Genomic DNA, 12,031 nt, shown 5'->3' with positions numbered 1-12,031 from the left:
GTAAATACTGTAACGTATTATCAGATGGTACAAAAACTATGCAAAGTTCTGTAAATAGCAATTATTGATAGTTTATACTTTTTTTTCTTTTCACCATTTCTTTTTATCACCTTTTCTTAATATGATCTACAAGACTTGCATTTAAATTTCTTAGACTTCTGAAAAGTATTGGGCTCCTTTTTGTGTTGTGTGTTTTTGTACAAATCTAATAAATACAAATCTCATAAATAAATAAGTACGGTAAGTAAATAAATAAGTAAATAAGTAAGTAAGTCTTTTTTGGAATTAAAAATCAATTTAATTTTTTTTTTAAAGCTATGGGGGCGAAAGGAAGGACAGCAGATTTCTAAGGTTTAAAGGGAAAAGGAAACAGACAAAAAACAAACCAGGCAGCATTAAATTCAGAACTGGGCACATAAATTCATCTTTTTCCACATCCGTCTGCTGATGCTTTCCCGAAGAGCTGATAGCACAAACTAAAAAGAAAAATGAAGATAAATAAAACCAAGGACGTGGAATGGCTCTCACATTCCTCTACAACTGCCCTGCTTGCAAATAATTCTACGTCCGGGCTCCGCTTCAAGTGGCATCAGGGACAGGTGAGTTTCTAGTTTAATTTGTTTGGCTAGGGTCCAAAGTGGCTCGGGAGGAATTGATCTGGAAATTCCAGGCCTCAAGTTGAATTTTTTTACTGGATGTGTTAACGAATGCCGAAGCGGTAGAAGAAAATATTTTAGCCAGGGGAAAATGCAAGAAAGATGAATAACAGGGTTTTGGGGTTTCTTTGTTTGGGTTTTTTGCAAATAATAATAACAATAACAATAATAATAATATTACTATTACTATTACTACTATTACTACTACTACTACTATTATTATTATTATTATTATTATTATTATTATTATGTCAATACAACACAGCAAACAGATGAAACAATCAATCACATACTCAGCTGCTGCAAAAAGATTGCACAGACTGACTACAAGCATAGACATGATGCTGTGGCACAGATGATCCACTGGAACTTGTGCCAGAACTACCATCTACCAGTGGCAAAGAACTGGTGGGATCATAAGCCCGAAAAAGTGGTTGAAAATGAGCAAGCAAAACTACTGTGGGACTTCCGACTTCAGACTGACCGAATTCTGAAGCATAACACACCAGACATTGTGATCGTGGAGAAAAAGAAAGCATGGATCATCGACATCGCAATCCCAGGAGACAGCAGAATTGAGGAGAAGCAGCTAGAGAAATTAGTGAAATATGAAGATCTAAAAATCGAGCTGCAACGACTCTGGCATAAGCCCGTGAAAGTGGTCCCAGTGGTACTTGGCACGCTGGGCGCAGGGCCAAAGAATCTCAGCGGACATTTGAAAACCATCGGAATTGACAAAATCTCCATCTGTCAATTGCAAAAGGCCGCTTTACTGGGATCGGCAAACATAATTTGCCGCTACATCACGCAGTCCTAGGTGCTTGGGAAACGCACGACTGGTGATGAAATACAAAATCCAGCATAGTGATCTCGTTGGCTGTGTTGTATTGAAATAATAATAATAATAATAATAATAATAATAATAATAATAATAATAATATCATTATTCAAATAAAATAGACTAGATCACGTTCCAAACTTACTTTATATTATTTCATCTGTATCCAACTTTCTTCTCTCCTTCTTTCTTTCTATCTCAGGCAGCTATTCTGTCTCTGCTATCTACTTTCTTTCTCCTTCTCCCTCCTTCTACTACCCTTCCATTCTCCTTCCTCCTTCTTTCTACTCCTTCTCCACTCTCTCCCCTTTCTTCCTACTTCCCATGCACCCTCTACAAGGGTTCTCAACCTTTCTAATGCCGTGACCCCTTAATACAGTTCCTCATAATGCGTTGACCCCCAACCATAGGTCTAGCACCAATTCTCCCAACAGAGCAAGAAGGTCATTGTAAACGCCTGATTGGTCGGATTGTAAAAATATGTTCCACGGTGCCAGAATAGAAGCTTTAGTTCCTAACAACAGGGGAAATGTGTCTTTCCCCATGTCTTAGTAACCCCTGTGAAACGGTCATTCAACCTCCAAAGGGGTCCCGACCCCCGGATTGAGAACCACTGCTCTAAATCCTTCCCTAAGTGGATAGTTCCATTATCATTACATAATATATTCTTTTTTTTCCCTCCTTTTGCTATGCTTCCAATAAATTAACAGGACACTCTCCTTGGAAACTAACACCAGTACAAAAAGTACAGAGGTCTCTTTAGGAAACAATGCAGAATTTCCAGTGAAATCAGTGGCAACTTCTCAATGATTAGAGGAGGAAAAAAATGGCAGGGTAAGGAAGGAGAAATGAAATTATTCAGGTTGTTTCAGCTAAGTTATATCGGACGAGGCTCCTTTTAACCCGATATTCAAATGTTACAGACAATGTTCAGTCCTTTGACAAAATGTAGTTAGGCGTGAAGCCTTTTATTCCCTGTCTGTAAGAGGACAGGTAGGAAGGAAGGAAAGGGGAGGGAGGGAGGAAGAGAGGAAAGAAGGAAGGAAGGTAGGTTGAAAGAAAAAGATGGAAGGGAAGGAGGAAGGAAGGAAGGAAGGAAGGGTGAAAGAAAAAGATGGAAGGGAAGAAAGAAGAAAGAAAGAGAAGGAAGGAAGGAAAGAAGGAAGGAACAAAGGAAGAAATAATCTCATAGCAAGCTTTTCCTTCCAGGTAGTATATGGGTATCTTTCAGTGCTTTTTACAAACAGAACAATTTTGCAATGTCTTCTCCTACAAAATGATTTTTTTCAGCATCCCAATCAATCCAGTGAAATACATGAACCTGTTTTGCTTTCTGAGACCAGCCAAACTTGATAAATAGTTAAAACTGCTTTAATAAAAGTCAGCTAAAGACGCCACTGTAAGAAAACGCAACCAAGAGCCAATATATATCTCCGATCGGTTCTTTTATGTGTAACATTTAATACAACACTTCAACGGCCATAAGATAAATTTTCTAATATTTCTCTTTTACTAGTATCATGTATATAAATATTATTATATCTTTGTATACCACTAATAAGTACTTGACAAAACAAACAAATAAATAAATAAATACTGTCTTATCATCGTTTATACTTGATCTCCATGCAAGGAGAGGTAACTCATAATCAGTGCAGTTATCACCCACAAATACAGAAATGGTCACCACCTCCAGGAATATTTTTTTTTTATTATTTCCCAATTTGGGTATCGCCGGGTGGTCTCCCATCCACTTTTTCAAACAGTTCTAAACCTGGCTTTGCTTTTTTTTTAATAAAAAAGCACAGTACACTAAATCTAAAGAACACTTTAAATCACACTATTATCTCCTGTGGATCTTCATAAGAAGATACATTTATTAATAGGAGAATCCTGCACTCTGGATTCACAACCAAAATTTCATTGATAATAAATGAAGTTCTCTGCGCATGCGCTAAAGAAAGGGTTCTGCCTGCCTGCCTGCCCGACGCCGGTACGAATTCTCTAAGACGCTTCAGAGACGCCATTGCGCATGCTCAAGAGACCGGCAACTGTCCCGCTTTTAAACGCTAGGCCGATTCTCTCTTTCTACGGCAGCACCGCAACCCGCGACACTGACCAGCCCGTAGTTGATGTCTGGCCCTCGGCCGCTGCCGCCGCCACTCCGACCTACGTACTCCGCGTAGCGAAGAGACTCCGCGGTACTCCCGGCCCGCTCCATCGTTGTTACCCCGAAGGGAGGAAAGAAAAAAAAGAGAGACCTACGGAAGGTCAGAAAGGACAAAATTAATGACACTGTGAAAGTCTCGCTGAGACTTCGGGCGTCCTTTCCCTTGAAACGCGATGTTTGCCCCACAATGTTGCTCATGCGCAGTAACATCGAAGAAGCTCGACGGGATTTAAAATTGCCAGGACTGTCGCCTTTCCTTATGACGTCAGTGGCAGAAACTTAATTTGTTTAGATTCTGTTTCTATTTAGATTAATTTAAATGAAGTGGGTAATTGAATTGGTTTTAAAGCAACACGTTCTAGAATGTGTTGTCTTAAAATCAATTAAATTGCCCATTTAAATGAATGTAAAGTCCCAACAGCAATTAGAAAAACCCATTACGTTAACAATCTTTACTTCATTCACATTGTTCTCTGTAATATATTGTTTGAACCCCTTTAAAAATGCAAATGAATGTTTTAAGACACGTATGCAATCATTCTAATTCATTTACTCAGGATAGTTGGTTCTAAGATTAAGATTTAAGATTTATTAGATTTGTATACCGCGCCTCTCCAAAGACTTGGAGCACAATTGGACTATATCCTACGTAGCTTCTGCTCTGGCAATCTCACACTACTCACAAGAGCCTACAAAACTTTTGCCAGACCCATCCTTGAATACAGCTCATCTGTCTGGAACCCAGGCCACATCTCGGGCATCAACATCCTTGAAAATGTCCAAAGATATTTCTCCAGAAGAGCCCTTCACTCCTCCACTCGAAACAGAATATCCTACGAAAATAGACTAACAATCCTGGGCCTAGAAAGTCTAGAACTATGGCACCTAAAACACGATTTGAGTATTGCCCACAAGATCATATGCTGCAACGTCCTACCGGTCAACGACTACTTCAGCTTCAACCGCAACAACACAAGAGCACGCAACAGATTCAAACTTAATATTAACCGCTCCAAACTTGACTGTAAAAAATATGACTTTAACAAAGACCTTGGAATAATCATATCCAATGACCCAAGTGCCAAAGCCCATTGCAACAACATCTCCAAAAAGGCTTCAAGACTTTTAACCTAATCCTACATAGCTTCTGCTCTGGTAATCTCACACAACTAACCAGAGCATACAAAACGTTCGCCATACCAATAATAATAATAATAATAATAATAATAATAATAATAATAATAATAATAATAATTTATTAGATTTGTATGCCGCCCCTCTCCAAAGACCTTGAATACAGCTCATCTGTCTGGAACCCACCCCGCATTTCAGACATAAACACTCTAGAAAATGTCCAGATACTTTACGAGAAGAACTCCTCCACTTGCAACAGAATGCCCTATGCAACTAGACTTACAATCCTAGGTTTAGAAAGTTTAGAACTACATCGCCTTAAACACGACCTAAGCATAACCCATAAAATCATCTGTGACAATGTCCTCCCTGTCAACGACTACTCCAGCTTCAACCACAACAACACATGAGCACACAACAGATACAAACTTAAAGTAAACCGCTCTAAACTCGACTGCAGGAAATATGACTTTAGTAATCAAGTCGTTGATGCATGGAACTCACTCTCTGAGTCTGTAGTATCATCATCTAACCCCCAAAACTTTACCCTTAGACTATGCACCGTTGACCTCTCCCGATTCCTAAGAGGTCAGTAAGGGGTGTGCAGAAGTGCACCAGCGTGCCTTCCGTCCCCTGTCCCAATGTTTCTCTCTCTCTTAGCCGCCCCGAGTCTACGGAGAAGGGCGGCATACAAATCCAATAAATTATTATTATTATTATTATTATTATTATTATTATTATCATATATATAAATATTATATCTTTGTATGCCACCAATACGTACGTGACTGACTAACTGAATGAATGAATGAATGAATGAATGAATGAATGAAGAAATAAATAAATTCTTTTAACATAGCAGTGTGATGCCAGCCTGCAAAGGAGAGCAGTATAAACTCCATGCTAAAAAAAAACCCCTTCCCTATTTTAAAACTTTTACTCCAATGTTTCGCAATTCTGGCGTAACTTTAAGATGTGTGGACTTCAACTCCCAGAATTCCCCAGGCAGCCATGCTGCTCTAAACGGAATATTGGCATTGTGGAAATTCAGCAGTTTGAAAAAGGTGGCAGTTTGAAGGGCGATGCCACCTGGTTCCAGCCCTCTGCCCCCTTGGATGTTGAATGCTGATATTCAGGGGCAAAGCGGATGTCCGTTCAAAACCCCTCAAATCTGCTACTGCCGTTTATTCCAGACGGGAACCAAGCTAAAAACTCCAAAAAATTTCAGAGGACAGGGTGAGTTTGACTCTCCTATAGCTCGGGACAACCTAGTGAAAGAATTTGAAACCAATTGATGCGTCCTTTGCAGACTTTTGATAAGAATAAACAAATTTGCCACCCTCTGAGCCGAACTGATATGATACAAAATACAGACAGACAGATATATGTGTGTGTGTGTGTGTGTGTGTGTGTGTGTGTGTTAGCACATTGTAAGCAGGCAGGGGTTGATACTTACAGCTGCTACTGTAAAAAAACAGCACAACAATTCTGCTTGATTGATAGAAATAATAGAAATGGACATAGACATAGACGTAGAAAATAATAATAATAATAATAATAATAATAATAATAATAATAATAATAATAATAATTTATTAGACTTGTATGACGCCCCTCTCCAAAGTCTTGGGGCGGCTCACAACAGCAATAAAACAGTATAATACAAATCTAATAGTTAAAACTATGACTAAAAACCCACTATCTTAAAAAAAACAATCACAACCACACATAACCCTTAATGGTCAGAGAAGGGGATACATTAATAGAAATAGAAATAATAGAAGTAATAGAAATAGAAATAATAGAAATAGAAATAGAAATAATAGAAATTAGAAATAGCATAGCATAGAACAGAAAATAGTATAGCATAGCATGGCATAGCATAGAATAGAATAGAACAGAATAGAATTCTTTATTGGCAAAGTGTGATAGGACGCACAAGGAATTTGTCTTAAACAAAGGAATTTGACTAAGCCAGCACTGTCACCATGGTACCATCCTGCCTTTTGATTTTGACAGAGTGGGACTGTGTTTAAAGCCTCCCAGCTGGCTTCTGGGTCTAAGGGAGGACTGGGTCTTTGGAGATCCTAGTTTAAAACCTTTACTGCTGCAATACGTGGCTTCCAACCGAGATCTAACCGGTGTGAAATTAGAAGTCCCTGCTTGCCAATCTCTGCTGCCGATTCCTTGCCTCCATCTCCCAGTCACTCAGACTGGGCCAAAATTTTAAAAAAAAGAAAGAAAAAGGAAAAACATTTATTTTTTTAATAGATTTTTTAAAAAATTTAGCTCCATATTAATATCACTGCATATACAAATTTGTAACATACATGCTGTAGTTACATAATTCTAGCTAATCTCTTTTAACACTATATCAACACCTCTATTCTATTCATAGGTTATCAGTCTGTGTTTCTCTCTCTCACTCCCCTCCTACTCTCTCCACCTCTCCCATCTACCTTCCTTCCCTTCTCTCCGTCCTTCCTTCCTCTCTCCTTCTCCCCTTCTCTCCCTCTCCATCCTTCTCCATCCTCCTTCTCCCCTTCTCTCCCTCTCCATCCTTCCTTCCTCTCTCCTTCCTCCCCTTCTCTCCCTCTCCATCCTTCTCCATCCTCCTTCCTCCCCTTCTCTCCATCCATCCTTCCTCTCCTCTGCTCCATCTCTACCTTTCTCTCCTTCCCTCTTAACCTTCTTAACTTTCCCATCCATCCATCCATCCATCCACCCAACCCACCCAACTATCTATCTATCTATCTATCTATCTATCTATCTATCTATCTATCTCTATCAATATATATATTTCATTTCATTTATTTATTTATGAGGGTCGCCCAGAAAGTAATGCACCACATTTTTTTTCTTCAACAAATATTTATTGAACACAATGAAACTTACACACAAGAAAGAACTATGTTTCTTCTGCACTCCCTATTTTTCCACGTAATCTCCATCCCGTTCTATGGCCTTCCTCCAGCAAAACACAAGGGTGTGTATGCCCTGTCAGTACCACTCCTTGTTCTGGTCATGATGAAGTCTTCTAATAGCCTCGCGACTAACCGTACTTCTGTCGACTGCAGATTCTCCATCAACTGTACACAAACATTTGTGAATGTTGCCAACAGTTTCTTTCTCCGCAGTGAAAAATTCAATAACGACACGTTTCTTGTAACGTACATCACTTATGGACACCATTTCAAAACACTGTTGTGCCTACGCTGTCTGTCTAAAGAAACACAAATTTTACACACGCTCTCCTGACCATTCAAATAATGTATATTTAAAGTTTTGCATTCGTACCATTATTGTAGGCTGAGACAAAATATGTGGTGAATTAAATTTCTGGGCAACCCTTGTACTTACTTATTTTGTCAAGTACATATTGGTATTATACATAGATATAACACTGTTTATATACATGATATGGGTACTAATCAGAGGGAAACATTATGACAGGGATGGTAGGCACACTGGTGCACTTATGCACGCCTATCAGTTCTAATCAATTTTTATTATGCACGCCTATCAGTTCTAATAAGTTTTATGTTAAACAAAACTGACAATGAAACTTAAAGCTAGGGAAGAATCCGAATATTATAATGTTTGGATGAAGTTCTATAACTGGATAGAAAATGAATATAGCTAGAAATCGAAGTAAAGTGAGCCCAAAATTAAAAGGCTACAAGCGATAAAGAAATGATTTAACTCCGATGACAAAACTCGAACGTAAGGAAAGGGTAATATTAGTTTTAAAATGTATACCAATAAGTAAAGGGTAATAGTTATCAATATTATAAAATTACTATTAGAGAAGAGACACCAAAAACTTCACTCCTACCTCTTGCATGAAAGAGGAACGATTGTCTGCTTTTATTGTGAATTTCTATCTATCATCTATCTATCTATCTATCTATCTATCTATCTATCTATCTATCTATCTATCTATCTATTATCTATCTATCTATCTATCTATTATCTATCTATCTATCTATCTATCTATCTATCTATCTATTATCTATCTATCTATCTATTATCTATCTATCTATCTATTATCTATCAATCTATCAATCTATCTATTATCTATCTATCTATCTATCTATCTATTATCTATCTATCTACTATCTATCTATCTATCTATCTATCTATTATCTATCTATCTATCTATCTATTATCTATCTATCTATCTATCTATCTATCTATTATCTATCTATCTATCTTATCTTTCTATCTATCTATCTATCTTATCTATCTATCTATCTATCTATCTTTCTATCTATCTATCTATCTATCTATCTTATCTATCTATCTATCTATCTATCTTATCTATCTATCTATCTATCTATCTATCTACCTATCTTTCTATCTATCTTTCTTTCTATCTATCTATCTTTCTATCTATCTATCTATCTATCTATCTATCTATCTATCTATCTATCTTATCTATCTATCTTATCTACTTAATTAGTATTTAGTATTTAGCTGCCCTGAGTCCGCAAGAAGGGCAGCCGATAAATCTAATTTACAAATAATAAATAAATAATTATTATTTAGTAATATACTATCAGGAAAAAACATTCGTTGATGCAGGATGACTTAAAGCTCTTTTCCTCCTGCCCAAAATAAATTACAATATAAACTGAGTTTGGGAAAAGGAAATCGGAGGAATAAAATCCTAGCTAAACTGTCTCACTCCTTTTTGCTTGGGTATTTTACGGAGAAATGCAACACACTCCTGGGGAAAGGTTTCCTCTTCCTAAGCAGTTGTTTCTTGCAGATGTTTCTTGCAAATCTTACCTAAACCAACTAGGGAACATCAGCAGCGCTTAGAAGGAAATTGGGTTTACAGGGAGGAAGAGAAGGGAAGGGAAGAGACTGTGGCGTTGTTGGTACTCTGAGCTTGGTTATTTTCTCGCCAAAGTTTCGTTACCCTAAATTGGGTCATATTATCAGTTCTGGCAGCGATGCCGCTACCTAGTTTGAGTCACGATGAACTGTCTACAAGAAGATAACAACGCTCAACCGTCTACAAGAAGATAACAAAGCTCAAACGACAAGCAAATTTGAGCCACTAGGATGATTAAAGACCTGGAGACTTAAAACGTATGATGATGAACGGTGACAGGAACTGTTTTTTGGTTAGCCTAAAGAAATGAAGGACTAGGGGAGACACGGCAGTAATCTTCCAGTATTTGAGGGTGCTGCCTCCAATTTTGGTCACCACATTAGAAAGGGAGCTTTTGAGACTTTGGAGGGAAAAAATAGTTCAGAGAAGAGTAACTAGGTTGATTAAAGGCCTGGAGACAAAAAAACGCCACATATGAATTAGTTTTGGTTAGTCTAAAAAGAAGAATTAGGGGTGACGTGATAGCATTTTTTCATTTAAGGGGTTGCTGCAAAAGAAGGAGGGGGTCAATTTATTTTCCAAAGCTTCTGAAGGTAGGACATGAAACAATGGGTGGAAACTAAACAAGGAGAGAAGCAACCTAGAACTAAACAGAAAACTTCCTAACAGTGAGAACAATTAGCCAGTGGAACTATGTCGCCTTAAACATGACCTAAGCATAGCTCATAAAATCATCTGCTACAACATCCTTCCTGCCAAGGACTACTTCAGCTTCAACCACAACAACATACGAGCACACAACAGATACAAACCCAAAGTAAACTGCTCCAAACTCGACTTCAGCAACCGAGTAGTTGATGTTTGGAACTCACTACCAGACTCTGTAGTATCATCACCTAACCCCCAAAACTTTACCCTTAGACTCTCCACTGTTGACCTCTCCCAATTCCTAAGAGGTCAGTAAGGGGCGTGCATAAGTGCACCAGCATGCCTACCGTCCAGTCCTAATGTTTCTCTATTGTTGAATGATTGGTTGATAAGTTTTTCTTTTTAAGTGAATTTACATGACTGTTTTTAAATGTAGCATTAATTTGATTTATATTATTGTTCTGTTTTTATATATGCTGTGAGCCGCCCCGAGTCCTCGGAGAGGGGTGGCATACAAATCCAATAAAATAAATAAATTATTATTATTTAGTTAGTTAGTTAGTTAGTTAGTTAGTTAGTTAGTTAGTTAGTTAGTTAGTTAGTTATTGGATTTGTATGCCGCCCCTCTCCGGAGACTCGGGGCGGCTAACAGCAACAATAAAGCAGTGTACAATAGTAGTCTGATGTTAGAAACAATTAAAAACCCATTAATATAAAAAAACCAAACATACATATTAGTATCAATATCGTGTATATAAACATTGTTATATCTTAAAAAAAAATTTTTTATTGAAAATGTAAAACACAAAACACAGACGGAAAAAAGACCATAACAACAACTAAATCAACAAACTTGATATAAATTTCACTTTTACATTCCTGTTTCTATGATTTTTTTCTTTAGGATTAATTTGAATCTTTTTTTCTTTTCTATCCAGCTATATACACTGCTCAAAAAAACAAAGGGAACACTTAAACCACACAGTGTAACTCCAAGTAAATCAAAGTTCTGTGAAATCAAACTGTCCACTTAGGAAGCAACACTGATTGACAATCCATTTCACCTGCTGTTGTGCACACTCAACATTGTACAGAACAAAGGATTCAATGAGAATATTTCATCCATTCAGATCTAGGATGGGTTCTTTGAGGGTTCCCTTTATTTTTTTGAGTAGTATAGTTTTCCCCATACCGTGTAATGTTCTTTATCTTGTTTGTTCTGTACTTCCGATGTAAGTTTGCTTAATTTTGCACAATCTAACATTTTCCTAATCACCATCTCTTCACTTGGTGTGTTTTCTTTTTTCCATTTTTGCACAAAAACCAACCTCGCCGCCGTTAATGTGTGCTATTAAATAATAATCTGCCTTTCTATGTTCTCCTCTAATAATTCCTAGAAGATACATTCGATTCTCTTTCATAATTTAACATTTCTTTTAACCAATTTTTAATCATAGACTGGAATTTTTTTGTTCCCGAACATGTCCACCAAATGTGATAATGTGTACTGTTAGCTGATTTGCATTTCCAATATTTATTCCAATATTTATTATTTATACTTAGAGTCTACGGAGAGGGGCGGCATACAAATCTAATAGATAGATAGATAGATAGATAGATAGATAGATAGATAGATAGATAGATAGATAGATAGATAGATAGATGATAGATAGATGATAGATAGATGATAGATTGATAGATAGATAGATAGATAGATAGATAGATGATAGATAGATAGATAGATA

General features: G+C 37.2%; 1 protein-coding gene across 2 annotated transcripts in view; it reads right to left on the bottom strand.

Annotated features, from left to right (window-relative positions):
- Positions 1 to 3,838, bottom strand: part of DNAJC15 (DnaJ heat shock protein family (Hsp40) member C15) — a 35,194-nt gene extending 31,356 nt beyond the window's left edge. Inside the window, exon 1 of one of the 2 annotated variants that reach the window (XM_070751392.1) lies at positions 3,614 to 3,838. In XM_070751392.1, coding sequence (XP_070607493.1) covers positions 3,614 to 3,715 — 102 coding nt within the window. In that variant the 5' untranslated portion in view covers positions 3,716 to 3,838. The remainder of the gene's footprint in view (positions 1 to 3,613) is intronic. The other variant, XM_070751393.1, reaches the window with a different exon arrangement.
- Between the last annotated feature and the right edge of the window lie 8,193 nt (positions 3,839 to 12,031).

Source organism: Erythrolamprus reginae, chromosome 4 (assembly GCF_031021105.1).
Source record: "Erythrolamprus reginae isolate rEryReg1 chromosome 4, rEryReg1.hap1, whole genome shotgun sequence".
Classification (NCBI taxonomy): domain Eukaryota; kingdom Metazoa; phylum Chordata; class Lepidosauria; order Squamata; family Dipsadidae; genus Erythrolamprus; species Erythrolamprus reginae.
The sequence above is the reverse complement of the archived record's forward strand: the minus strand, read 5'-3'. Positions and strand labels throughout refer to the sequence as shown.